Source organism: Chenopodium album, chromosome 16 (genome assembly GCF_948465745.1).
Source record: "Chenopodium album chromosome 16, dcCheAlbu1.1, whole genome shotgun sequence".
NCBI lineage: Eukaryota > Viridiplantae > Streptophyta > Magnoliopsida > Caryophyllales > Amaranthaceae > Chenopodium > Chenopodium album.
The window spans coordinates 4,418,580-4,443,761 of NC_137849.1; the positions used below are offsets into that span (position 1 = coordinate 4,418,580).

At 32.8% G+C, this 25,182-nt stretch overlaps 3 protein-coding genes across 4 annotated transcripts; all 3 read right to left on the reverse strand.

Moving 5' to 3' along the window:
- Positions 1-8,477: 8,477 nt before the first annotated feature.
- Positions 8,478-10,050, reverse strand: LOC145584716 (uncharacterized). Its single transcript, XM_081641521.1, has 2 exons — positions 9,890-10,050; positions 8,478-9,408 (listed from the first exon to the last, which is right to left on the reverse strand). The coding sequence occupies exons 1-2, from the start codon at positions 10,017-10,019 to the stop codon at positions 8,564-8,566; spliced, it is 975 nt and encodes a 324-aa protein (XP_081497647.1). The 5' UTR covers positions 10,020-10,050; the 3' UTR covers positions 8,478-8,563.
- Positions 10,051-10,879: 829 nt separating this feature from the next.
- Positions 10,880-16,586, reverse strand: LOC145584717 (rhodanese-like domain-containing protein 7). 2 transcript variants are annotated; one of them, XM_081641523.1, is made up of 5 exons: positions 16,176-16,586; positions 13,694-13,945; positions 13,478-13,576; positions 12,355-12,642; positions 10,880-11,652 (listed from the first exon to the last, which is right to left on the reverse strand). In XM_081641523.1, the coding sequence occupies exons 1-5, from the start codon at positions 16,548-16,550 to the stop codon at positions 11,272-11,274; spliced, it is 1,395 nt and encodes a 464-aa protein (XP_081497649.1). In that variant the 5' UTR covers positions 16,551-16,586; the 3' UTR covers positions 10,880-11,271. The 2 variants fall into 2 exon arrangements, with proteins under 2 accessions (XP_081497649.1, XP_081497648.1); XM_081641522.1 differs by having other exon boundaries at positions 13,478-13,579.
- Positions 16,587-18,710: 2,124 nt separating this feature from the next.
- On the reverse strand, positions 18,711-22,726 carry LOC145583768 (uncharacterized). Its single transcript, XM_081640745.1, has 4 exons — positions 22,359-22,726; positions 21,193-21,252; positions 20,095-20,229; positions 18,711-19,230 (listed from the first exon to the last, which is right to left on the reverse strand). Exons 1-4 carry the CDS (start codon positions 22,724-22,726, stop codon positions 18,711-18,713), a joined length of 1,083 nt encoding a protein of 360 aa, XP_081496871.1.
- Positions 22,727-25,182: the final 2,456 nt, after the last annotated feature.

Here is a 25,182-nt window from a genome sequence, read left to right on the forward strand (position 1 = left end):
AAATATATATTGAGATTATCCCAGCAATAACGAAATCAAACATCCACTACACCTACACGGCTACACCTGTTCTTCAGAAACCAGAATTGTAATAAATATAATCCTTAAATTAATTGTTACTGCACTGCACCTCTTTTCATTTAAATTTTGTGCACCAAATGATAATTAATTAATTAAATGTTAGTTTGTTACTTTAATATCGTCCTCATGAATCTCAATGAATAATTAAATGTGCATTTGTCCTTGGTACTCGTAGTATCTAGCTGCCCTAAGCTGGCTTCCGTTATCTAAAAACCTTGATACACGTAGCTTGCGATCCGCTGTTTTTGCTGAATCTTTTTGAACGATATATTTTGTGAAATTGAATTCATCAATGCGTTGTTCTTACACCCATCCCATGAATTAAAATGCAATTGTTTTGAATTTTAAATTTTAAATTTTTAAATTTTAATTTCATTTTAAAAATCTTATAATCCAAAATATTATACTTCGTCCTCTTTGATTCTTTATATGACTATATAATGTTCTTTATAAAAAAAAATTCTTTTTATTCTCTAAAATTATTTCACCTAAAAATAACTTAAGATTTCGTTTTTAAATTTCAAATTTTAAATTTATAAATTTCATTTTCAAAATTTTAATTTTCAATTTTTTTTTAATTTCGTTCATATTTTTCACCATATAGTTACAATATTCATTTTAGGGTTGGTATATATAAATTTTTTGTGATGTTCTATATGTGATTTAATAATGTTCTCTATTAGAAAACATAATGTACTTTATAGTTGTTTGTAATATACAATTATTTTTTAAAACTATATCTTTTTCCTTATGTCCATAATTGATAGTTTATTTTAAATGTCCATGTTCTTTGATTGTAATTGCAATGTACTTTTATCGTCACATAATGTTCATAGCTTATTGTGAAATGTTCTTTGAATTTTGTCTTTGGATCGTGGTAGGTATATATATAAGTTATGTTCATTACATATACTATCATGTTCTTTAATAATATTACGGATGTTCTTTAGATCTGAAAAATAATCATCAATAAAGGAGATCTCAAAAAAATATCTTCATCAACTAACCTTCACGATCCTGATTTTTTTTTAAAAAAAAATATGTAGTTAGTGATAATTAATATTAAAAAATATATAGAATTAATAAATGATATATCATCTAAAAAAATATTACTCCGTATAATATTTCAAAGAACATACAGAATAAATCAAAGAACATCGAAGCAAAGAACATAAAGGATAAAAATAAAGAAGATTCATATAATTGTTCAATAATTATAATAACGAACATAAGTACAATTTATAAAGAACACCATCTTCAACATTTGACAAAATATAAAGAACATAATCTTCAACCTTTGATAAATAAAATAAAAGAACATCATCTTCAACCTTTGTTATATGGATCTCAAATTCATAAATATCAAAATTGACAAAAAAAAAAACAATGATATTTTACAATAATCGTGCAAAATAATAGCGAAATGTAATTAACCTAATAAGAAAAATCCTGAAATTAAAATCATAACAAATAAAATCAAATTACCTTTTCCGATCCATCGATTACAATGTCCTCATAATTTGCTCAGTATTTTTCTCTCTACAAAATTCTTTATAAAGTTTGTTCTCTCTTAAGTCGAAATTTAAAGATGGTGAAATTTAATTTTGAAAGTTATGTAAAAATGGAGGATATCGTGTTAAATCCCATGAATTGTGGAAGAGATTGAATTTTTTTTTTTTAAAAAAATAACAAACTGACAGCTTTCAAATGAAATGTTAAAAACGCATCTATTAACACTAGGTGTACCATGAGCATGGTACACCCTAGTGTACTATGTAATTTTCAGAATTCATCAGTATTGTTTACTGGAGTATTAAATATTCGTCATTATACTTCCTCCGTCTCTAAATGATAGTCTCTTTTGGTGAAATTTCACGAGAATTAAGAAACTTAAATAAGTAGTCAAGTAGTAAAAGTACATTGGAAATGTTAATTTACATGAGTAAGCAAAAAAGTAAAGAGAGAAAGCAAAAAGTAAAGAGAGAAAGTGATAAACATATATAGAAATGCAAAATTTATATGATTAAATTTAAATTCGCACAAGTATTGTTGCAAATTAGAGGGAATTTTGGTAAAAAAAAAATTTAATATTGATAGATGTTAGAAAAAGTAAATGGGGTAAACATTTTGTGACTAAAATTTGGCCAAAAAGGACTATCATTAAGGCGGGAAGGGAGTTAGGATAAAATACAGTCCCTTAACTTTGCCAAAATGTCAATAGTAGCACATTTGGTCCCTCATCTTTAAAATGATGCAAAAAGGTCCCTCAACCACCCTTGCTTCACCATTTCTAGTGGAGGAATTTCCTAGTCAGCAAAATTTAAGGATCTCAATGCCAACCAAGCAAAAGTCAGGGACTTCCAACGCTGAGTCAGCAAAAGTTTAGGGACTACACTTGTTTTTTCAAGCAAAAGTTTAGGGACTTGTTATATTACAAGTCAATTAATTATATTAAATATAAACAAAAGCTTAGGGAGTTATAAAGTGAGTTAAAGTGAGTTGGCAAGAATAAAAACTGCTATTAAAATTTGATAATCATAATATATTTTATATTTTTGATCATTCCTTTTCTTCGTTCCTACCCTTTTTTGTAATCAAATTTTTTACAACATATCCCAACTAAACTAGCTCATTAACCACACATCCTCAAATCCTAATTCCTAACCCCTTATATATTTCACACACCAAAATAAATTTAAATAAAAATAAATAAAATCAAAAAAATGTAATTTATACTATATCTAATTTAGTTACAAAAATAAAATAGAATTAGTAAAAATAAGTTTTAATCAGTAAAAAATAATTTTGGTTTGGTAAAAATACTTTCAGTTCAGTAAAAATAATTTAAGATCAATAACAATAATATCAAGTCAATAATAACATAGACATTTAAAAACAAAACTACAAAAAGTACACTATTTTATAAATAAGCGATAGAATATCGTATGTCTGCATTATCAAAAGAGATTATACAAGTTTATAACCTTGATATCAAGGGGTGTATATGTAAATTACATCTAACTTTATTGGTTAACTATTGTTTTCTCTCTCCTCTTTCAACCTTTTGGTATTTTCTGATTTTCTCTCTCCTTCTCCAACCTTCGATTTTAATGGTGGAATATACACCATTTCACTATATGGCATCGAACAAGTCGAAATTAATGGAGGGAGAAAAACTTATCTACCCTAGGGTTAACCATGCATGCCCGTTATTTTTACTTTGTTATTTGGGTTTTCGTTTAATTAAATTCGGCGGCGAAGCCGTCGGAAATGGTGGTGCGAAGTCGAATTTAATGGAGGAAGGAAAACTCAGCTACCCTTAAGGCTTTGCCGCCGAAAATGGTGGTACGAAATCGAATTTAATGGAGGAAGAAAATCTCATATACCCTTAATGCCAGGGTTAACCATGGCATTAATTTCTCCCTTCGTTATTAAGATTTTCGTTTAATTTCGCCGATGAAGACGGCGGAATGGTGTCGAACGGACTTGAAAGAGAAGGTGAAAGTGGGCAGAGAGTAGAGAGAGAAGATTAAGGTGGGTGGGAAGAAAAAATATGAACAAGAGGAAGAAGATGAACATGATCAAGAAGTAGGTGGGAGGAAGAAAAAGATGATGAATAGTAGCAAATGGAGAGTTAACAGTGTTAACTTTGAAAATCTGACCAACTTGTCATAGTGGCCCACAAACAGTAAAAATATATATTTTTTAATCAAAAAACACAATTTTCAATGCAAATTATTTACGAAAATGTCATTTGATAAACATAATTTGTTTATCTAGGTTATAAATTGGGGCTTGCTCTTATCAAAAGGAATTACATGACCGTATTGATGAACATTCAAGCCAAAAATTTTATCAACAATTCGGGCATCTCTCTATCATTAAAAAAAAATACATTACCTATTAATTCAATTTCTTTAGCTTAAATTAAAACTACTATAAGATGATCATAAGATTACATTTAATTAGAGGCGTTAACCCAACTCAAAAATAACTAATTAAGATCTTGACTTGCACGGACACAATAATTTAGCACGGCTTAAGTTTGACATAAACTCGATCCGGCTTCACCTCACCGAACTCGACCCAACCGAACTGACACCTCTAGATTACATGACGTAGCTAAAAATATAAAATGATACGTACTACTCCGTACGTAATAACTAACAAAAATAGGTAACTAAAATTGCATTCCAAGAAGTGGGAGGCAAAGACTACTTTTTATTTTAATTTATTTTATTTTTGCCATTTTGAGGAGCTCTTTTGGTTTGGGCTTATCCACAAATAATTTAAGTTATACTTCCTTTGGTTTCACTTCCAACATTTTGACTTTTGCCTAGTCTCATAATATATATACTTTGATATATATCTTTAATGAGTAATTCTCAAATTTTGAGTTTTTGTTATATATGTATATCTTTTTGCAAATAAACTATTATTGATAATTTAATAAAGGAAAATTTATAAGAAAGGTCCTTCTAAGTAGGTCTTTTTATTGTAAAGGTCCTTTATAAAAAAGATAAAGGTGGCTCAAAAGGTCCTTTTATCGCACCCAGGTTGTGGTGAGGGTCCTTTGACCGAATTCCGACCATTGACTTTTTTTTCGGCCAAAAAAAAGTCACGTATGTTGCACATGACCACTTAAAATCCTTTTTCCCCCTTTTTCCCCCTTACCTTGCTCGATTCGTTTTCAATTGTCTTCAATTTTAATGCGAGGGACTAGAATCGGAGTTTGATGATTTTTTTTTTCCTCAAAATAGGGTTTGTGTTGAGGTTGATGATGAAGAATTTAGGGTTTAATAAAGGGAAAAGGGGAGAAATAAATTTCCGTGCAAGGCATGTGACTTTATTTGGTCGAAAAAAAAGTCAATTACCGGAATACGGTCAAAGGACCCTCGCCACAACCTAAGTGTAATAAAAGGACATTTTTGTGCTAGCTTTTTTATAAAAGAACCTTTACAACAAAAAGACTAATTTAAAAAGACCTTTCTCACAAATTTTTCTTTAATAAATCGTTTATTTATGGTTGATTTTATGCATTGAAAAAGGCGAAAGATGTATGCAATACACCTAAAAATATACCCTAAAATTTCTGACAGCTTCATCAAATTGCCTTAACTTAGCTTTGTTATGGTCATCGGAAAAAAAGGGCACCATAGGTTGATATAGACGGGCCCTAGATTTCAATAAAGAAAAGAAAAGATGAAGGTGAATTCTAAGTTAAGTATATATAGCCGGAGAAAGTGAGTGTCCGGTAGGGGAAGGAGGAGCGAAACACTAAGGGGAGGAGTTTTTATTTTATTGTCAAAATATTGTGGAGAGTGAGATTATCATTTTGTCATCGGTACTACATATGATGTATGTATAAGTACTACGGAGTACCTTGGATCTTGTAAGAAAAAAAATAAACTTAATATCAATTGAACTACCTTAAAAAAAAGTAACATCAATCTTTATTCTAAGGAGTTGAGACAACGTGACAAGTGTTCAACCCAATAAGTAAGAGATGTAAAGATAAATGGTGATGATAAATTGATAACCATGTACTGATAAGTGACTACCATGTGTCTACCTCCCTACAATAAAAGTCCCAAGTTATCATGGATATATAATTCTGATAATTTTAATTTGTTTACTTTTTGTGAAGTATTTTTAAGGTTTTATATAGAATATCAAATAAATGATAGATACTATTCTATCTTTATGTTAAAGGGGTATAATTTTGCCTAGAGTAGTTATAATTGCAAATTTTTCTAAGGAAAAATTGGCCGCAACACCCTAAAGTAGTGTAGCTTAGGTGTACTGAGCACCCTGAACTATGCATAGTATCCAAAACACCACAAACTGTGATGTTAGATGCGACGCGTGCCTTAAATGAAAATTTTCAGCCACTTATTTCATCAGAGGAGTGTAGGCGTCGTTTGAAGTACGCCTACGTTAAGCATGTTGTGAATATGCTTGGCACTCATAGGAAGTGGGAATTGACATAATACGATTAGGGACAAGGAAAGTAGAAAGCCGCCAACAAGTTTTTAAGGAACTTGTAAACCATTCACGGATCATAAAAGGCAACCACAATAAAGGGACAACGAAAGGCAACAACGATTGACCCGTGAAGGTTACACCCCATTCATAATCCATGAGATTATTAACTCTATAAGGTTCGGAACCACGAAAGGAGGATCAGGGATGATGGTACGAAGTGAGTCATGGAGTCACATTCGCCCGTATTGGCCTCTACTCGATTTTTATAGTGAAAAGTGATTCCTGCAATCTCAAAGGCATGCAAACAAAGATTCAATTCTCTCCAAACTATTATTATACTAAATTAGTTTAATATTAATGCAACACATAATTCTAAAATATTTGTGATCACTTCAATTAACAACAAGATTAAAAAGGAACCTAAACCGGCTGTCCAAATTATCTTATTAGGCGTGATTTTCAATTACATATTCCCTTTAAACATGCAATATGGTGATTATAAAAAATATAATAGAATAAACATTAATATTGGAAGCAATTCAACAATAAATTGTTAGTTAAATCAAATATAAATTAACCTAATCATGATACTAGCAATATAAAAATAAAATAATAAGTAATTAAATTAATTAATTACTCACATTATGCACGTTCCTTAAAATTGCTACATCATGAATAAATTGTTAGTAACTTCAATTAAAATATAAATCAAATTGAAACAATTAAATTAAATAAAAAATAGAGTTAATTTGGTCCAAACCCTCAGTCAATTATACCTTCCACGCCTTGGTTTAAGGATGGAACCACGGGTTAAGTATGGACTCCTTGGAGTGCTTAAGGAAGGAATGATGTAGATAAGAATATAAGTTTAAGGCTTAGAGTATGAGAGAGAGAGAGAAGAGAATGATTTTTTTGGTGTAGAAGAGAGGAAGAGAGAATGATTTTGTGCCTCGAAACTGCAGAAAGGAGGGGGGTATTTATAGAGGAAATGAGCAGAGGGAACACACGAAACCCTAAAAAGATAAAACCCTAAATTTGGGTGCCGTGACACGTCAGGGGTTTGCCGCAACACAGCAAAGTCTGCCGTGACACGGAACATAATACCGCGTCGCGGTAAAATAACTGCCCTATAAAGATAAAACGCATTCAGATTTTACGCGGAGAAAACACGGGAAAATCCCGTGACACGACAGAAAATGCCGTGATGCGGCAAAGTCCACCGCGGCGCGGCACGTGGCGCCGTGTCACGGTGTATTATTTTTTGGAATGCGGCAGAAAATACACAACAAAAGCACCGTGACACGGTGTAGAATACTGTGTCACGACAATATGCACCGTGCCACGCCAGCCTTTGCCGCGTCACGGCATTTTAGCTGATGCGCGATAATTTCAGTTTTTTACGCGTTTTTAAAACTATGATAACTTTTGATCCATAACTTGAAATAAGGCATATAATATATAATTGGAAAGCTTATCAAGTCTACTTTCCAACCCAATTGTAATTAGGTCAAAATCATTTTTAGATTTTAAGATATGACCGTTTTAGTGAAAGGGTGTCGGTTTTGGGCCGAGTTTAGTATTTTGCTCATATCTTCTTCGTTATAAATCGGAATTGGGCTTATGATATATATTTGGAAATCTTATTTCAAGGACAATCCAACCAAATAATAATTGGATCAAAATTATAGGGCCACAAAATCAGTTTCTCTCGGTTTTGTGATGTGGACACGAAAAGTGGAAAGTAAGTTATGGTTTAGGGAAATGAGCTAGGAATTGAGTTGGTTTATGAAAAGTATTGGGAATGAATATGGATTTAAGCACTCCAATAGTTAAATACTCAACCTGACCAATAATGGCGGTGAAAGGTTGTTCATCATCGGGTTTGGTTTTGGGGAGACATTTTTAGGTGTCTACAAGGAGGTGAATCCATGCGTGCTAAGTGTATGGAAGACTACATAACTGTTATAGAGAATGATGATTCACCTCCTCCCAGTGAAATAAGTTGCTGGAAATTTTCATTTATGGCACGCTTCACACCTAACACCATAGTTGGTGGTGTTTTGAATACTACACAAGGTTCAGGGTGCTTAGTGCACCTAAGCCATACTTCAGAGTGTTGCGGCCAATTTTGCCATTTTCTATTATCCAATAAAGGGGTTGTTTAATACAAACATACACGACATAAAGGGTACAGTGTGATGTAAACTAATTCAACAACATGCATATAAATTCAAGTAAATTCCAACATATAAAATCACAGCTAAATTCCAACATACATACTCTAATATAGTGTTTGAGGTATTCCATATTAAGTTTAATTAATTTGTATAGTCTATAACACATGTTGTCAAATCAACTTTTTACATGTGTGCACGATTCACCAATCCATAAATATATTGTGTGTCCGATCCATGTGTACGTGGTTTGTTTTGTGTACAAATCTAATGATATTCAACCATAAGCTTATGCTTTTAATTGAACTATCGATCTAGTTCATCTACAAGGCAAAAGATCCACATTGAAAGTTGTTTCCTTCACACCATGCAACTTGATCCATGGCATAACCCATTTCACCACCATACACTCTGGCGCCCGGTAAAATCGTTGTCGAGGCAGGGTAGTCCTCAAAGCCATAGTTAATACTTAACATGTTGAACAACGAAGCATCCAAGTCGTAATCATTAGCATCACCAATTATCTCTTGTGTTGGAGGAATCACTTGGGTTTTTTGCATTGGTTGTACAAAGTTCTCCAAGCTTGTTGAAGTGTTCCAAATCGAATATTCATCCAAGGTATAACCACATAGATTAACATCATTAGAAATGGGATCAGATTTGTTCATAGCTAAGAATTCATTGCTCGAAAAATCCGAAGTTGGTGCAATATTATGCATTTGTGTATAACTAGCAAAGTTGTTGTTGCACTCAAAGTTGATTGTGTTATTTTGTAACTCTGTCTCATTATCAACTTTTGGGAAGCAAGTTTGGGGTTCATGATCATCTGAGAAGACTAACGAGCTCGAATTCGATGGAAACCGATGATGATTAGAAGTTTTAGAAGGATTAGTCTTAGATTTGGACTTCTTTTGAAGGAGATTATGAGTGTTTGGATCAAAGCCTTGAGCAAGAAGTTTTTTTTTTATGCAAGAATTCCAAAAATTCTTTACCTCATTATCTGTTCTTCCTGGAAGATGTTTGGCAATTTGGGCCCACCTATTGCCAAGAATTCTGTGTACTTCAATTATTGTTCTTTCTTCTTCTTCTGTGAATGAACCCCTCTTTAGATCTGGCCTTAAGTAGTTTATCCACCTTAATCTGCAGCTTTTTCCACACCTTTGAAGTCCTGCAATGATCATTTTTGAGTGGTGAAAGTAAAGGTTTTAACATAATAATCAACTTTTTGAATGGTATAGGGGTGACTTATTGCGCGATTAAATTTTTATGATAATGTGACAACAATTTTCAGACAGTGGAGATACGTAGTAGATATACAACGTGTGTATAGTGTGTAAAATTAATATATAGTCAAGGTTCAACCTTTAAAATCAATAAATCAAAAGAAAGTAAAATCACTTTAGAAGTAAGATGCAAGTGTGACAAACATTATGTAAATCAGACCAATTGAATAAGTAGTAATAATCTAGCTTCAAGGAGGATAGGAGCGAACAAGTAAGTCTATTTGTCTAACTAGTCAGGAAACTAATAAGAGGCGAAATATCCTTTATACCCTTAATGAGAAAACAGGAGTTACGACTCAAAATAAGGACTCGACCTAGACACCCAAGGACAGATAATCGTACCCACGTACGGACGTACATACATACCTGCTAGTTTGGGGACAGAGCTCCAAGAGCCATGGCCATGATTAATAATATGAGTGGCGAGTCTATCATCTTCTTCCGGAGACCATAACCCCCTCTTAACCTTTTGTTTGCTGCAGCAGTGATGACCCATTTTCGAGTTTCGACAACACAAAACACATACAAAGAAGACTGAAGTGATCGCAAGCAGCTCAATCAACTTTCAGCTTTGTCCCTTATATGTACTTGGTAGTCTCTTCTAATCATATGGGAAAACTACTTAACTATATAGTATTAATAACATGGTTAGTTGTTATATTCTTATTAAATTGTTATACTTAAATCATACTCTAATATAAAAGTTAGCAATAATATTATATAATCCATTGCATGAAAATGATTGATAAATGGATGAAGTGTATTGTAGAAAGAACTAATAGAATGTACGTAAATTAAACTTGCTAAGAAGAGATTATGAGAGGAGAGTATGAGCTGGAAATATTAAACTTAGGGTGCACTCATTGCAAGACTATGTATACATGTAATATGTAGCTTGCTAATTAGCTTGTTCTTTTTTGGTTGCTTCTAAATTAAGCTTATTTTTTACCAAAACCCTAAACTCTAAAATCATCTTTGACAAGATTTTGCTCTTAATTTTGTGAAACATATCCAACTAAACCGACACACTTAAACTAGAAACTTGGTGCAATGGGATGTAATGAGAAAATCCTATGTTAATGTTATGAATTAATCACATATAGGTCTGTTATCCGAAACCAAATCGACTTGATCACACACTGACCTAATCAATGTTTTTTGAGGTGTTTGATAGTAAGCAAGCAAGAATTTATAGAGGTGAAAAAGCAAGAGTGCCAAAAAAAAAAAAAAAAAAAAAAAAAAAAAAAAAAAGTCGATGAGATAACAGATTTTATTACTACTTTCGTTTCAAATTATCTATTTATGAAACTACGAATACAAATTATTTTTGCTACGATTGCTTGTAGATTGGATATATGAACATAATATTATTGGTCAATTTCAGGGGTAAATTTCTTACAAGTATTTGGGTCTAAAATGCTGACACAAAATACAAGTATTTTTCTTTGTACTTTGCAAAATAAGTTAAATAACATTCAAAGTCCAAAATGAAATACAAATTGACTAAGTCAACATATTAATAGCCTCCCAAAATGAAGAATAACCGTCAAACACCCTTCCTTTTGGAGAAAATCTGTGCTCTTAGCTTAATTGTTACACTTAGTCTTACTTGTCTAATTCAATAAGCAGACAAACATTTGCTTACTATTCCAAGTAGGCTAAAAAGCTTAAATTGAAAGATGGAAGAATGAGAAACCAAAGAGGTACTAGAAGCTACACGTCTCCTTCACTCCAAATTTCCGGATAACCTATACTGATTTTGACATATGAGGACTACTATCACTTTGTGGCTCGTTTGTACTTTGTGTTGGTCGACGACCCTTGTCAGGACCACCGATGACACCCCAAACCTCAAATTGTCTTTGCCGAGCTCGTGCTCTCTCTTTTTCTTCCTCTGATTTTGTTGAGAAACAGTAAGGACAAGATACACCATACTCGTATTTAGGGGACTCCATATCTGCATCACTCACTGGTTGCTTGCAGCCATAACAGAGTTTGAAAGTGCCCTGGGCCAAACCATGATCCACTGAGACCCGTTTGTCAAAGACAAAGCATTCTCCCTCCCATAGACTCTCAGATTGTGGAACTTCCTCCAAATACTTAAGTATCCCCCCTCTCAAATGATAAACCTGGCAAATTGTCAAATGTCTTAATGACCAAGTCAAAGAAACCTTGAGGAAGCAAGAATGGCATTGATAAAATCGGCATTAACAGCTATGAAGTGATAGCTTGTTCAAAAATTTTGCAAAACCACCTATGCGAAGCAACCAAGATTTTTTTTTTCCCCCTTTAGTCTATTCCTGGGAGTAAACGCATGCATCTTGAAAACTCTACCATACTCATTTGGTTCATTAATGCATTGCACAAGAAAAGAACTCCACTGATGACACCCAAGCGACTTCTGTTTTGCTCATCAGAAAATTCACCATAATTCCAATGATCTAAATGCATTCCCATTATCTATATAATAGGCCACATTTCTAATCTAGACCATCACCTTCTAAATTAAGCAAATTACACTTTATATTTCTCATATTACCCTTGACGATATCCTAAACTAAGAATTCCAAAGAAATTCTATATTTGGGGTGACAAAACTTATAAAAATTCAATCAGTAAGAAATATTTATGGTATTATAACCCAATTTCCTAAACATGACACCAAAAGGATAAAGGGATGTGTTTCATAAGACAGTAGAGGATCGAGATCTTTAACACACAAAATAAGACATGCAAAGCTTAAGCAAGAAGGAAAAGTTCATTTAAGTTTATTTTGATCTACAATTTTTATATAATCAGAAAAAGTGAGCAATTTGCAAAAAAGTATTTACCTCTTTGAAACCTTTACTTAAGAGATAGCTAGAAGCTTTCTCACATCGTATCCCACCAGTGCAGTACATGGCAACACGAGGTGGAGACTTGCACCCTTCAGTATCCTCTTGGCTTTTACTTATCTTGTTTTCTGGCAGCTCCTGGGATGGAAGACTGTCTGTACCAGCCACTTGAAAATTATCTTCCACCCAGGTAGGAAATTCTCTGAAGGCTGTTGTACAAGGATCAACTGCTCCTTTAAATTTTCCAATTCTGGTTTCATAGGTGTTGCGCACATCGATGACCACCTAAGATTAAATGAAAGATGAGTTCATAACGCATGTCTGTAACTGTACTTCAAGCAAAACTAAACTAAGTCGCTATTTGAACCACAAGGGGGTTGTCCATATGCTTTCTTTTACCACAAGGAGGTTGTCCATATGCTTTCTTCAAAATATCTAGCTATAAACAGGGCTAGAGAGCTTTGACAGAGTCTAAGGAGGCGATTACGAAATCCAACGATGTTATCATTTCTTGAACCAAAATCTCTAAGTGTCAAGGCCTAATAGGGCTCAGACAGTAATATATTTAACTGTATCGTCCATTATTTCTGCTGATTTAAGTATGGATTAAAATTTAATTTCCATGAACAAGGAAATTTCAAAGTGATGCTTATACCATTAATCCTTCTGACGAAAAGACACAAACCCTCAGGGTTGGTTAATTAGTTTAATCTGGATATAAAACTTAATTACTTAAAAAAATTGATCTCAGGATCTCTAAAGAAGTAAAACATATGTGATAAACCAAAAAGATTGCAATAAATTCTAATCACAAAGTTTTAGGCAGATCAAGAAGATGAAGTTTGCTTTATGAATTTAGTTTTAATTTCATTGGATTTCGACACTGAAGCAGCTAGTTTAGGATCTTTGGCGAAAATTAGAGTTCCTATGACCTTTAACAAATATGTGATATTCAAAATCCTGATCACAAAATTTGAGTTGATGCAGAGGATGGTAGCTAATTTCTGAACATGGAATAACTAAAATGTATAATATCAATCCCTTATATGGTAAAGAAAAAAATCTAAAGCACATCATCCATATCCTTGACAAACAAAAGTTACTGAAATATCTTTCTTACCGTGTTTGGGTCGCTGATCAATTCATTCCACTCTTTAGGGCTAATGTAGGTTCCAACCTTCTCTGTAGGAAGAACACTAGGCCTTCCAAGGGAGACTATCTGCTAATACATGCAAATAGATCACAGGTGTAAAAAACAAAGCATAGTAATACCGGAGTAGTAACAACAAACAACTACTTAAGAAACAATTCACTGAATATGTATTTAGAAGATTACCTCTTTCTTTAGCTTGACCCTAACATGATCCCATCGGAAGGGTGCGTCTTCTCCAGCTCCAACAGGAGATTTGCTTGTATGTCCATGGTGTATTGCTTCATCTTCCGGAGTCACAGGAGACTCAATCTGCCTCAGGCCCTTCAAACGTTCATCAGATTGAATAAATTCAAGAACACGTTCTACAGCTTCACGGGTACCGCATATGCTCCCATTTATTCCTTCTGGTGCAAGAATGATACCACCTGAAACACGCTGAACAATATCAGACAGGTAAGGGCATGAATAGTCTGAATTTATGTTCTTAGGACATTAGACTTAAATGAAATAAAGCAGTGAAAAAGGCACTTGGACATCCACCAATAATGCAACACAAAGCAACTTGATAATCACAAGATTCTAATACTAAGTATGATATAAGTTGGATTGGCCCACAAGATTTATATGAGCAATGCAGCCAACTAACCCTGACTCTTGGATGAAAATTAAGGTCTTTTGGCAGCTATTTCAAGAATAAGAATGTCAGAAACTGAAATAGTAACAACGACAAGATTGTAGTTGGTTAGCACAAGCAAGCCTTATAAAGAAGTAGAATTATATATATAAAGCTAACGTCAAATATAAAACTTAGTAGTGAATTTTATAAGGATATTATCACCTGAGAGGCTGAGACCTCCTGATTTGAATTTTCTTTTTTCTTTATTTTCTTTTGGAAAAAGGTTGGGGTGTGATCAACATGCCAATATGGCTCCCCAATAAACTATGAATCAGGACGTGTTACACCCAAGTGGAGAGACCGTCAAATTTTACATGCATTTGCTATGCCACCATGGTTCATACCAAAATGTTCAAAGTGTTCTTACTCGATTCCATAGAAAGCCTATTTAAAAGTAGAAGGAAAAAACAAATTATAGTTTCACCACGCTCTCTCTTGTATCTTCTCTCAATAATATGCATTTACACCAAATGTTCTAAATAAATAAAACTACTGTTCTTCACGATTCAAGAACACTCACTTATGCTGGCCAGATTTAATGGGAATTGCATTTGCTACAAAATATCTAGTCAATCCTCAAATGAGACCAAAACTTTCTGGATCAATTTACTACCCATTATCTTGTTCTACATCATAGCATAAAAAATCAAATGTATCACTATGCTAGCTGTTGCTTCTTATATACTTATGTAATATATTGGTCAAGTAGTCCAACAACTCCAATTAAGGGTTCAATATACAAAGTATAAAATAACCTTTCTACCCTGTAGGGTTTTGAAGTCCGCATACATCTTCAAGTCTTCATATTCCAATACAAAAGCCCTTAAATGACAAACCATTGTAGTCTCTTTGTCCCAAATCTGTAAAACTAACTCATCGCTATAACCATCAATATTAAATATTCAAACATAGCATTCACATGGTAGAATTATGTCCCCTCCTCTGATTGAACATTGAGCCATCATTTTAGTGAGTAACCTGACTAGAGTCTGGTATAAGATGTACATAGCCTTCCATTGCTCATTGATAATATACCTTAACCCATGGTTAACCAATACTTTGCAGCAACACTATATACTTAATATAGTTAATTAGGGGAATTGCATAACCCTCATCTCACTCACCACTGCGCCTCTCTCTTTCATTACCTCCACCAAAGAGGAGAAGGCAACCAAAATTCGCTTTCAAATAATTTAATAAACCCTAATGGTGTGTTTGGATATTGTCATTTCTTTCGCAAATCTAGATTTGAGGTAAATGACTTGTTTGGGAATCTATATCACTTGAACTCGGATTGATTCTATGCACTCAATCGAAAGGCCCATCTCCAAGAATTTCCAAATTCTCTTCAACATCTCCAAACCCCACACCACCATGCTTTCCCCATTCCTTTCTCTCATTTGGTCACTCTACAACTCTACCACTCAACTTCTCTCTCCTCCATCCCTCCACAACATCAATGACCATGAATATCTTTTACTTTTTCCACAAACTGCTCATTTCTCACATTGATTTATTCACTAATCTACTCAATCCTTTAAGTTCTCATAATCCACCATTGATGGATCCTTTTTTTCTACACTGCTTTTGTCATCCAACCATCACTGCCAATTTTACATCTTTCTCATTGATTAGAATACCCAACTCATTAATCAGAGGGAAATACTCAAGAACTGAAATTCTAATCTTTCCCAAACATATAATTGGGGGAACCAAAAATCAAGAATTCAATTTCAGGAAGTGAAATAATGCATTTGAATGAAATATGGATTTCATAACATAACCTAAATGTAATACTTGTAGATTGCAAAGCCTAAAATTGAACACACAATCAGTCCAATGAACAAATACCAACATGATGCCACAATTTATCACAACAATCTAAATGACAAATACAACTTACTCAAATCATATCTGCAGAAAACATGAAAAGCTGAAATTTTTACATCCAATAAAATCAAAAATTAACCAAATTAAGATTAGAATTACCAATTCTTCACAAAGACGTTTAATGGGGTTGCGAAAATCGGCATGATCAGGGAAATCAGCGAACTTGTAAAAGGAGACAACAACGAGCATGGAAGTGGGTTCGACCGAGTCAGAAGCAGCGAGTTCCGAGCTGAATGAATCGGCAGCAGAGAAGCAATTAGTTGGGGTTGCGGAGGAGAGAGAAAAGGTGAGATTGGAGACGAGAGAAGAGGGTTGTTGATTGGTGGTGAAGGTGGGTTTCATGGCGGCGGAAGAAGAAGAAAAGGGGGTGATTGAAATGGTGGGTTTGAGAGAGTTGAAGGGGAGAAGTGCAGCTGCTGCGGCTATTGCTGCACTTCTAGTGGTGTAGTGCCTTAGCATAGGATGGGATTGCATTGATGCTATTCTCTTCCTATTTTGCTCTCTACTTGCTTTCTCTCAATAGGAGAGAGAGTAAAGTGGAGAGTATAATGATTGGGATTTGTAACATTCTTGTCAACTCGTCTCACACACACCATTGGGTGAAGATGGCTCTATGCCTCTATGATATCGTATCGTGTCGTGTCGTGTCATGTCTCGTGTCGAGTTAATGTGCTTTTGGGTTAGGTAGGTTAAGCTTGTGACACGACAATATCAGATTATCAGGGCGTTTGGCAATAGAGATAGGGATAAGAGAATAAGGAGGTAGGATAAGGATAGAGAATTATTAGGTGAGATAAGGATAAAAATTATGTTATCCTATTTGATATGATTTGAGAATTAAATTGGAATAAGTAGGAAAATTACTTAACTATCCTTACTAACTGTATTCCTCTCTCCTCTTCTTTCTCTTTCATTAAGGGTGGAATTGTCTTTTATCTTTTAATTTTTATCTCCAAATCTTATATAACTGCCCCTTCCCCCTTCCCCCTTCCCAAGCGATTATCGAAAGTGAGGGATAACCTGTATCCTCTCAAACAAACAAGGAATTATGTGACATGAGAGATTTTAAATTTTTATCTCATCAATAATCCCTACAAACAAACATGCTAAATATGGTATGTGTGTGTTAGAAAATTCCAAAAGAATGGTTTAGGCACTACTCGAACCCAAATATCATTGCGCTAGAAGTTCGTGACCCGTGACGCAAGAGCCATCACCCCCTACCCCTTTACGGTAACATGTCTTGTCATATCAGCAACCGATTTGTGCTTAATCATGTTGTGCCTGGGGTTGGCGATCTAGCTAGCTTGTGTTTTAGATGCGACATAACTAACTTCCATAAATTGCTATCAATAATTTTTTTTAAAGTTAGTTAAAGTTTTAAGAATGAAAAAAAAAAAAAAAAAAGGCAATAGGATTGTTGAGCCCATGATAAAAACCCACATGTGAGTGGTGTGTTGTCTCACATTGGTTGAGTTTATTAGTGAGAGTTTGTATTGGGATGTGTATCCCACATTGAAGAAACAAGAAAGTTGTATCCACTTTATAAGGCTAAGAGGCTACTCCCCTCATTGCCATATGGTTTTGAGGTGGAACCTCCTTGGTCGTATAAAGTGGACAGTTGTGTTGGGTGTGGTCTAGGCCCGTTTATCAGGGATCAAACCCTACATACCCATTGCCCACTATAACTCTCTCAACACCAAAAACTTTATAGAGTAATTTCTTGAGGGGATAGTTGCAGTGGGGCAATGAATAAACAAGGTTTTTGATTTAAAGTTTTGATAGTAATCCCGTTGATGCATTGACTTTAATGGATATTAATCCAAAAAAAGTCTTATTTGTTAGGGGACCAACTCAACCAAAAGCTTAACCTAATGGTTAGAGTCTAAGATTATATTTTATACTCTATTATTATTAATATCTCATTTTTTGGATTATTGTCCGTATCCAAGGCGGTATGGTAATCAATTCAATGGAAATGGCAAATCTATCCCGAACATTTTTTTTTTTTAATTTTCATTCTAAACCTTTCATGTACAACTCAATATATATCACATTTAAATTGGTAATGTATATGGCATTTACTTTTTCTTTCTTTACTTGAACCGTTGAGGATAGGTTAAAAAAAACATTGTGATGGACGTTAACATAGAAATTTTATTACAATTACAACATAAGATATGATTCTCAATTATCGTGTATCAAGATATTGTTTAATTGAACAGCTTGCTATTGATTGGTTTCCCTCTTTGCAACATGTTCTAGATAAATACTTCGTATTTTGTCTATGAAATTTTGTGCTTAGAAATATCTTAGCAACTAATTAATGGGAGAAAATATTAATATGTACACACGATAAAATAAATAAATGAACAAAACTTGGATTAGAACCATTAAGGAATGAAGCACATATATTTATCAACATAAAGTTCCAACTTTACCTGATTTTCGATAAAAGTAAATAAATTACATTAGAAAACTCTACTCAAAATAAAACATAACATTTTAGGTTAATGCCACGAACAACAAAAGAATTAAAAATAAAACAAAGTGTATGTATGTAATTCTATTTGTTAACTAAAATCAAAGGTCCAAAATTCATCTTAATTAAATTCAAAACCATGATTTATGTAATTAATCTTTTCTATCCTTGTTTTCCCATTTATCATCAGTAGGAGCAAAGATAACTTCCATACTATTACTACTACTACTCCCTGAATTAAACATTTCACTCCAACAATCAACCATTGACTGATTATTAAGCAAATCAACGGCTTGATCTCCTCCATGATGAGATCGAACGGTGGAGGGTTCACCATCTACACTACTTGCACGATATAATTGATCTTGTTGTTGTTGTTGGGGATCGAACACGGTACATGCACCTTCATTAGAAAGTCTAGGTAGGTCCATTGGTAGCCAATGATGAAATGGGGGTGCAATGGTTGTGATGGGTTGGTGGTGTGGAAGGAAAATGTCATGGACGGTTGGCGATTGCGGCGGTGGGACCGACGATGGGGCGGTGTTGGACATGTGGCAAGTGTGCTCCTCCCGGTAGAGGATGTCAAAGGTGTAGGGGTCGTCGTCAAGTCGTTGCACTTGCTTCTTGGCTTTGCAGCTGTATAGTTTTTGATGTGTACATCTATAGTAACTCCTATATTTGAAAAATAGGCACAAATTTGTTAATGAACAAATAAAAGTTATATGATGTGTACACATATCACTTCATCTTATTTTTGTTAAATTAAATTTTTTTTTTCCTAAATTAAAATTATTTTTACTGAACTGAAATTAATTTTTCTGAACTGAAATTAGTTTTACTGAATTGCTATTATATTTCTTCTTTAAGTTTACTGATTTTTACTGAACTGAAATTATTTTTACTGAAATTTTTTTTTAAGGTGAAGTGAACAGAGCCTAAATCCTATATTTGAAAAACAAGCAAAATTTTGTCTCCATTTCTATCTTATCGTATCAGAGCAACTGTCTATTCAAGATTATATACAAATTGAGTGACGTAAAAAAGGAATAAATTAAAAAATGAACTCGATCAGTAATTTTTTGTGAGTACATATATTCCCAATATTTACAAACACTAACTCGCAACAAAAGTGAATTTATTTGAACCCTAATTATCTCTCACCACGTACCCTCGAAGATGTTACGAAAAACCAAAGAAGCCTAGCAAGGAAATAGTCTAACAAAGAATCTCCAAGATGTACTCATCCATGCAAGTCAATTTGATGGTTGTCACATTGATGAATTTGGTAAAATGTTCATTACCAAATTAGCAATCAAATAATATATATATTGCGATATTATTTCATCGTTTAAAGTGATGTTGACAATGTATTGACATGTTTAAAAAAAAAAAGGTGACAAAACAAGAATAAGACTGTGTCAATTGTGAAATCGTTGATTGATTAGTCTTATTATCTAGAAATAGAGATAATAAAATCAAGAAAGATGATAAAATTGACTAATAGTGTGATTATGTTGTATAGTTAGAAGTAATTACCTAGGATACTTAGCATTAAGAATCTCTTTTTGACCATATTTTCTCCAAGTGAAACCATCTTCTGGTGGCATCTCTGTATTCCCTATTCTTGGAGCTGCCATCCTCACCCTTCGGTTACTTCCTTGATCATCATTTCTGTTTCAAAGTACAAAATTAAGCAAAAAGGCTTACATCAAACCTTTCAACTGATATAAGATTTTGATCTATATATAATACACGTTATAATGTTTTTTTTTTTTTTTTTTTTACCCACTAATTATAGATCCAGATATCAAGGGAAATGAATACAGTAGAATACCTTAATAATACAAGAGGTCTATGGGTCAAGCTCGATAATTTTATGAAATTCTCCATGTTTTTTTTATGCCAAGTGTCAATATATAATGTCTATAAATCTATGGTATGTAGTGTGAAATGATTGACAAGATCATAGTATATTACATGGTTTAAAATGACGAATTCAAGTAACAAGAATGTATTTATACATCATAGTCTATTGGTTTATGGATAATATTTTAAATGATACGAGTAGAACGATATGATCGTACCAATAGCTAGCTTCATTATATGAAATTTTAATAGCACAAAATGTCTTAGATAGCACAAAATATGTCTTAATTAATTAAAAATATGCTAAGAGTGGCTAAAGCTAACAGGTTGTACATGCATCTGCCATAATGTATAATCTTTTATGAGCTGAGAGAAATTAAATTTACAGGTGAATCCTCTTGTCAAAAAAAAAGAGCTAGAGGTGAATCTTTCTACAAGCAAATATAGATTTTTTTTTTTTTTTTTTTTTTTTTTAGGGCAAAGCTCATCTTAATTACTATACCGAAGTAAGCTTAGCTTTCTTCAGTTGCATAAATTTAGCCAAAAAAAGAAGACAATTAGATAAAAATTACCAAATAAATCACAATTTGAAGAAAAACAAAGAAAGATTATATTCTTTATATATATATATATATATATATTGAGGGAATTATATTCTTTATATTATTTGAGTCAAATAGAAGAAACATGCATGAGATGCACCATCTTAAATAATTCGTTTATACAAATTAAATACACAACTATTAAAGATTTTTGCCCTAAAATCACATGAAATTATCATTGCAGACATCTCGATCAGTCCCATATTCATGGCTCTCAATCTCACATCTAATGAAGGTTAGCTAGTCAAGATGAGGTTCATTCCCAACCATAAATGATTTAAGAAGATTAATCTCTTATCTTATGGCTTTCAAAATAATTATGTTCATTCTCTATCTTCTGAAAAGACTCGAAACTGGATTGATGTATGAACAAAGCAAACAAATACTTATTAGAAGCTAGGTAATGTGGATGACTTTATGCGTATACTTTCAACATATAAACTGGTCAATCACATATATAGAGTACGTATCATTATAACATTGTTGATGTAGTGCATGCATTACATGTGTAATACTCCATAGGTTTTTTCAACCTATGAAAATTCTTTTCTTTTTGTATTGTTTTTATTTAATTTTGGAAATTTCTGACCTCCCCACCAGCCTTTTGTGGATTTGTAAGACAGCATAAACAATTGTAACCTACCAGGAAAAAACTCGAGAAATTGAAACGAAAGTACTCGTTCACACATTCATGTTTATAATTATGGAATTTCGCTACTAAATGTATGTATTTTCCATAAAATTTCCATTACTACATACTCATTATCATACCTATAAATTAAAATCAGACAACAAACACGCCCGTGTAACCTTATTAAAATCTTAATCGATTCATTTTAGAGAGCTACTTATACTAACTTTTTTTTTGCGAAAAATAGTGCAGTAATTTCAAAGAAAGACTTGAATAAATACCTTAATATACATGGAAGACTGGCCCTTAATTACAAAGTAGCATAGTAGATTACTTATGATATCAATTATTTGTATCTATTTTCATTTTTATTGTATTAATTTATTTCTTGTTGCAGTAGAGTATAGTATTGAGAGAAAACTGTCGAAACTTCTAAATTATTTACCTTTCCTTTCAAAAAATAAAATTATTTTCAATCGTGATACAACCATGTTAATACTTGTGTGTGTATTAGGGTTTTCAAAAACATTATTATAGCTAAGAGCTCCCCTTGTGACTTTGTCAAATCACTTTGTTAATGATCGAGTAGGGTTTAATGTTATCAAATAAACTAAGTATGAAAACCAGCTGATAATTTATTAATAATGCGTTAATTTGTTCACATTTAATCATATAACAATGGCACATTTATTCTTTCATACCTTGATGATGACCTCCTAGGAGTAGAGCTCCTCAACACCGAGCTCGTCGAGCTCCCACCAACTTCCATCATCGTTCCATACCCATGTTGCATTCCTTGGTCACCACCACTTTCGGCTTTCATGGCGACTCCTACAACGTCTCCAACAACCTCCTTGCCTTTTCCTTTCGCCAACTGACGTTGCACGTACCCGAAAACCGCCTCCATATCCGGTTGATAAAGAGGCTGCTGCTGCTGATGATGATGTTCCAATGTTAAAGAACATATAAGCTGTTGCTTTGCCTTACTAAACACCTCTATAATATCATCACACTTTTGTGAGAGAATTACTGGATCATTAGCCAATATATTAGAAAGATCTAATTCCATATTTTTGGCTAATTCAATACCTTGGTGTATTAATAACCTTATTATAGAATCATTATTATTGTTTTCATTATTATTGTTGTTACCCCCCTCCATAATATATGTAGAAAAATATTAAAGTAAGCTATATACTTTTAATAACTTACTATAATTCTAACTAACTTGCTTTTTTATTGGTGGTTGGTTCAATAATGTCAATTAGTATATGTAATTAAGAGTTTATGGTAAGAAATTTGGTAAGCTTTTTCTACTAGTTTTTGATTTGATTGGAGAAGATGATATGAAGAATGAGGTGATTGGTTATAAAAAGAAAGAGAAAATGTAAGGAATTTTCAAAGTAAGAACACTTTAATTTACACGGTAATTAAGTGTTGAAAGGGAGGAGTATAGGAAGGGTGTGACTAAGTCATCATATTTATATATGAATGCATGCAAATAATCCAAATTAATTATTATATTGTATTTATTTCCTAGTATTTGAATTGAAAGTCTACAAGAAGATGTTGTTCCCATTGACTTCACACATAGGAATTTTTCTTGCTTATTGGTTTATTTTTCTTTTCTTTTTGAAGGAGATCTAGACTTTGATTTCATGAAATTGAATGGAAGATTTTGTTCAAGTGTAATATAACCCAATTTGTGGTTCTAATGAAGGTTCTTATGCATTCATAGGACTTATAATTTGTCTTCACCCAATGTATTCACTTGGGTTGTATGGAATAGTTGAAACTAATAAGTTAACTAAAATTAAATAAGATAATATCTTAATTGATTTTGAATATGTTCTTAATAGATAAAATTGATTTAGATGGAGGTGTTTTAAATAATACTTAAATAAATAAATAAAAATAAAGAGAGTTATATGAAAGTTTGAGGTCCTTAAATTGAGATTGTACTCAAACTAACAATTCAATTAAAGTTGTTTCATCACTTTTAATCTTATCTTAACTTTAACTAGAATGGCTAACGTACGCGATACGCAAATACCTAATTATATTCGGGTAATTCTTTCGATTTAGTCTTATGTCATATATTTAGTTGTTGGTATGATACATAAGAAAAATAATATAAACAAATATTTTTAGAGGTATAATTGTAAACACAGGCAATCAACATTCACAAACACAAGTAAGTAAAACATTTTAGAGGATGAAATCGTCCAAACACTATTCATAATATAGTTCATGTTTTCCTTTTTAGATGTACCAAAATGTTATCCGTATTTTATATTTTTCCTTTTAGACATTAAGAAATATTTAAAATACCCTTATTATTTTTGTCTTTATATTATTTATTGCATTGCCCAAAATACTTTCACAACATTTCTTCTTATTATTTGTGCCCTCACCTACTTTCATGTACTTCTTTTCTAATTGATTTCTTTATGTAATTATTATTTGTACCGCACTCAGATATCTTGTACTCTTCTCCTTTTTGCCTGTATTTCATGTACTTTACTATTTCATTTCTTAATTAATTACCATGAAATTTCACAAATAAGAACTATATTATGGGATGGACCATGAAGGGAGTATATATGTCTTTTCATCTAGCTATATATCTTGAAAAACAGGCTAAAAAGTTCCATGAGCTATATGTTCAAATACACAATTTAAACTTAGTGGGTCAAGGTAATAGTCTATGTTTTGAGACCCTTTGAAGTGTAGGTCTTATCCTCTAGAATGTAGACTATACATGCTCATATTGACAAATTGAAATAAACTTTGGTCTTGTTTGGCAAAGAGATGATTAATGAGATTATAGCGTTTTTAGAAATAATTAATTAGAGGATTTGACAACAAAATCAACTATTTTTGGAGTTTTAAAAATATATGATTTAAATAGGCTAATGGCGGTTACTAAGTCGATTTGAAAACGTTGCTTGGCCAAATGACCAATCTTTATATATATATATATGAGCAATTCTTGTAATAAAGATTTAAAAAATTAGTCAAAACATCTAATACAACTAGCTACTCGTAGTAGCTAGCTAAGTTATAAGTTGAAACAACTAGCTACGTACTTGTCTATGTCTAATTAAATTAATTACAAATCAGGGCCTATTTACTAGAAGCTATAGTTTTCCCCATTTAGTTATATGATTGAGGATTTTCAAATGAGTGTTCGTTATTATATGAGATCTTGTTCATAAATAAACTTTACTATTTGATCCTTCATGCGGCGCAAGTTAGTTTATTTCTAGGTGCACGAATGTAGTTTAAGGACTTGTTTGATTGATGTAGGAAGTAAATTTCCATGGGAATTTCTAATTCATGGAAAATTACTTCCTTTATTAAAACTCCTAGGAATTACATAAATATGTTTGGTTGTCATGTGGGAATTTGTAAATCATGGGAATTGTGAATGACCAAGGGAGGGGTGGGAAGTGAAAATTCCCATGGATTGTGACTTCTCCCATTTTTGCTTTTTAATTTCAACCAAACAACATACCCAAAAGG

Bases quoted from the DNA above. Each gene is read 5' to 3' on its own strand.
- LOC145584716 (XM_081641521.1), bottom strand. From the start codon at position 10,019: ATGGGTCATCACTGCTGCAGCAAACAAAAGGTTAAGAGGGGGTTATGG. The intron at 9,409-9,889 runs GTATGTATGTAC...TGATCATTGCAG, and splicing joins CTCTGTCCCCAAACTAGCAG to GACTTCAAAGGTGTGGAAAA.
- LOC145584717 (XM_081641522.1), bottom strand. From the start codon at position 16,550: ATGCAATCCCATCCTATGCTAAGGCACTACACCACTAGAAGTGCAGCA. The intron at 13,946-16,175 runs GTAATTCTAATC...GATATTGTTCAG, and splicing joins AACGTCTTTGTGAAGAATTG to CGTGTTTCAGGTGGTATCAT. The intron at 13,580-13,693 runs GTAATCTTCTAA...TGCATGTATTAG, and splicing joins GGGTCAAGCTAAAGAAAGAG to CAGATAGTCTCCCTTGGAAG.
- LOC145583768 (XM_081640745.1), bottom strand. From the start codon at position 22,726: ATGGAATTAGATCTTTCTAATATATTGGCTAATGATCCAGTAATTCTC. The intron at 21,253-22,358 runs GTATGAAAGAAT...AACCTTCATTAG, and splicing joins CCTAGGAGGTCATCATCAAG to ATGTGAGATTGAGAGCCATG. The intron at 19,231-20,094 runs GTAATTACTTCT...TTTCAAATATAG, and splicing joins CTTAATGCTAAGTATCCTAG to GAGTTACTATAGATGTACAC.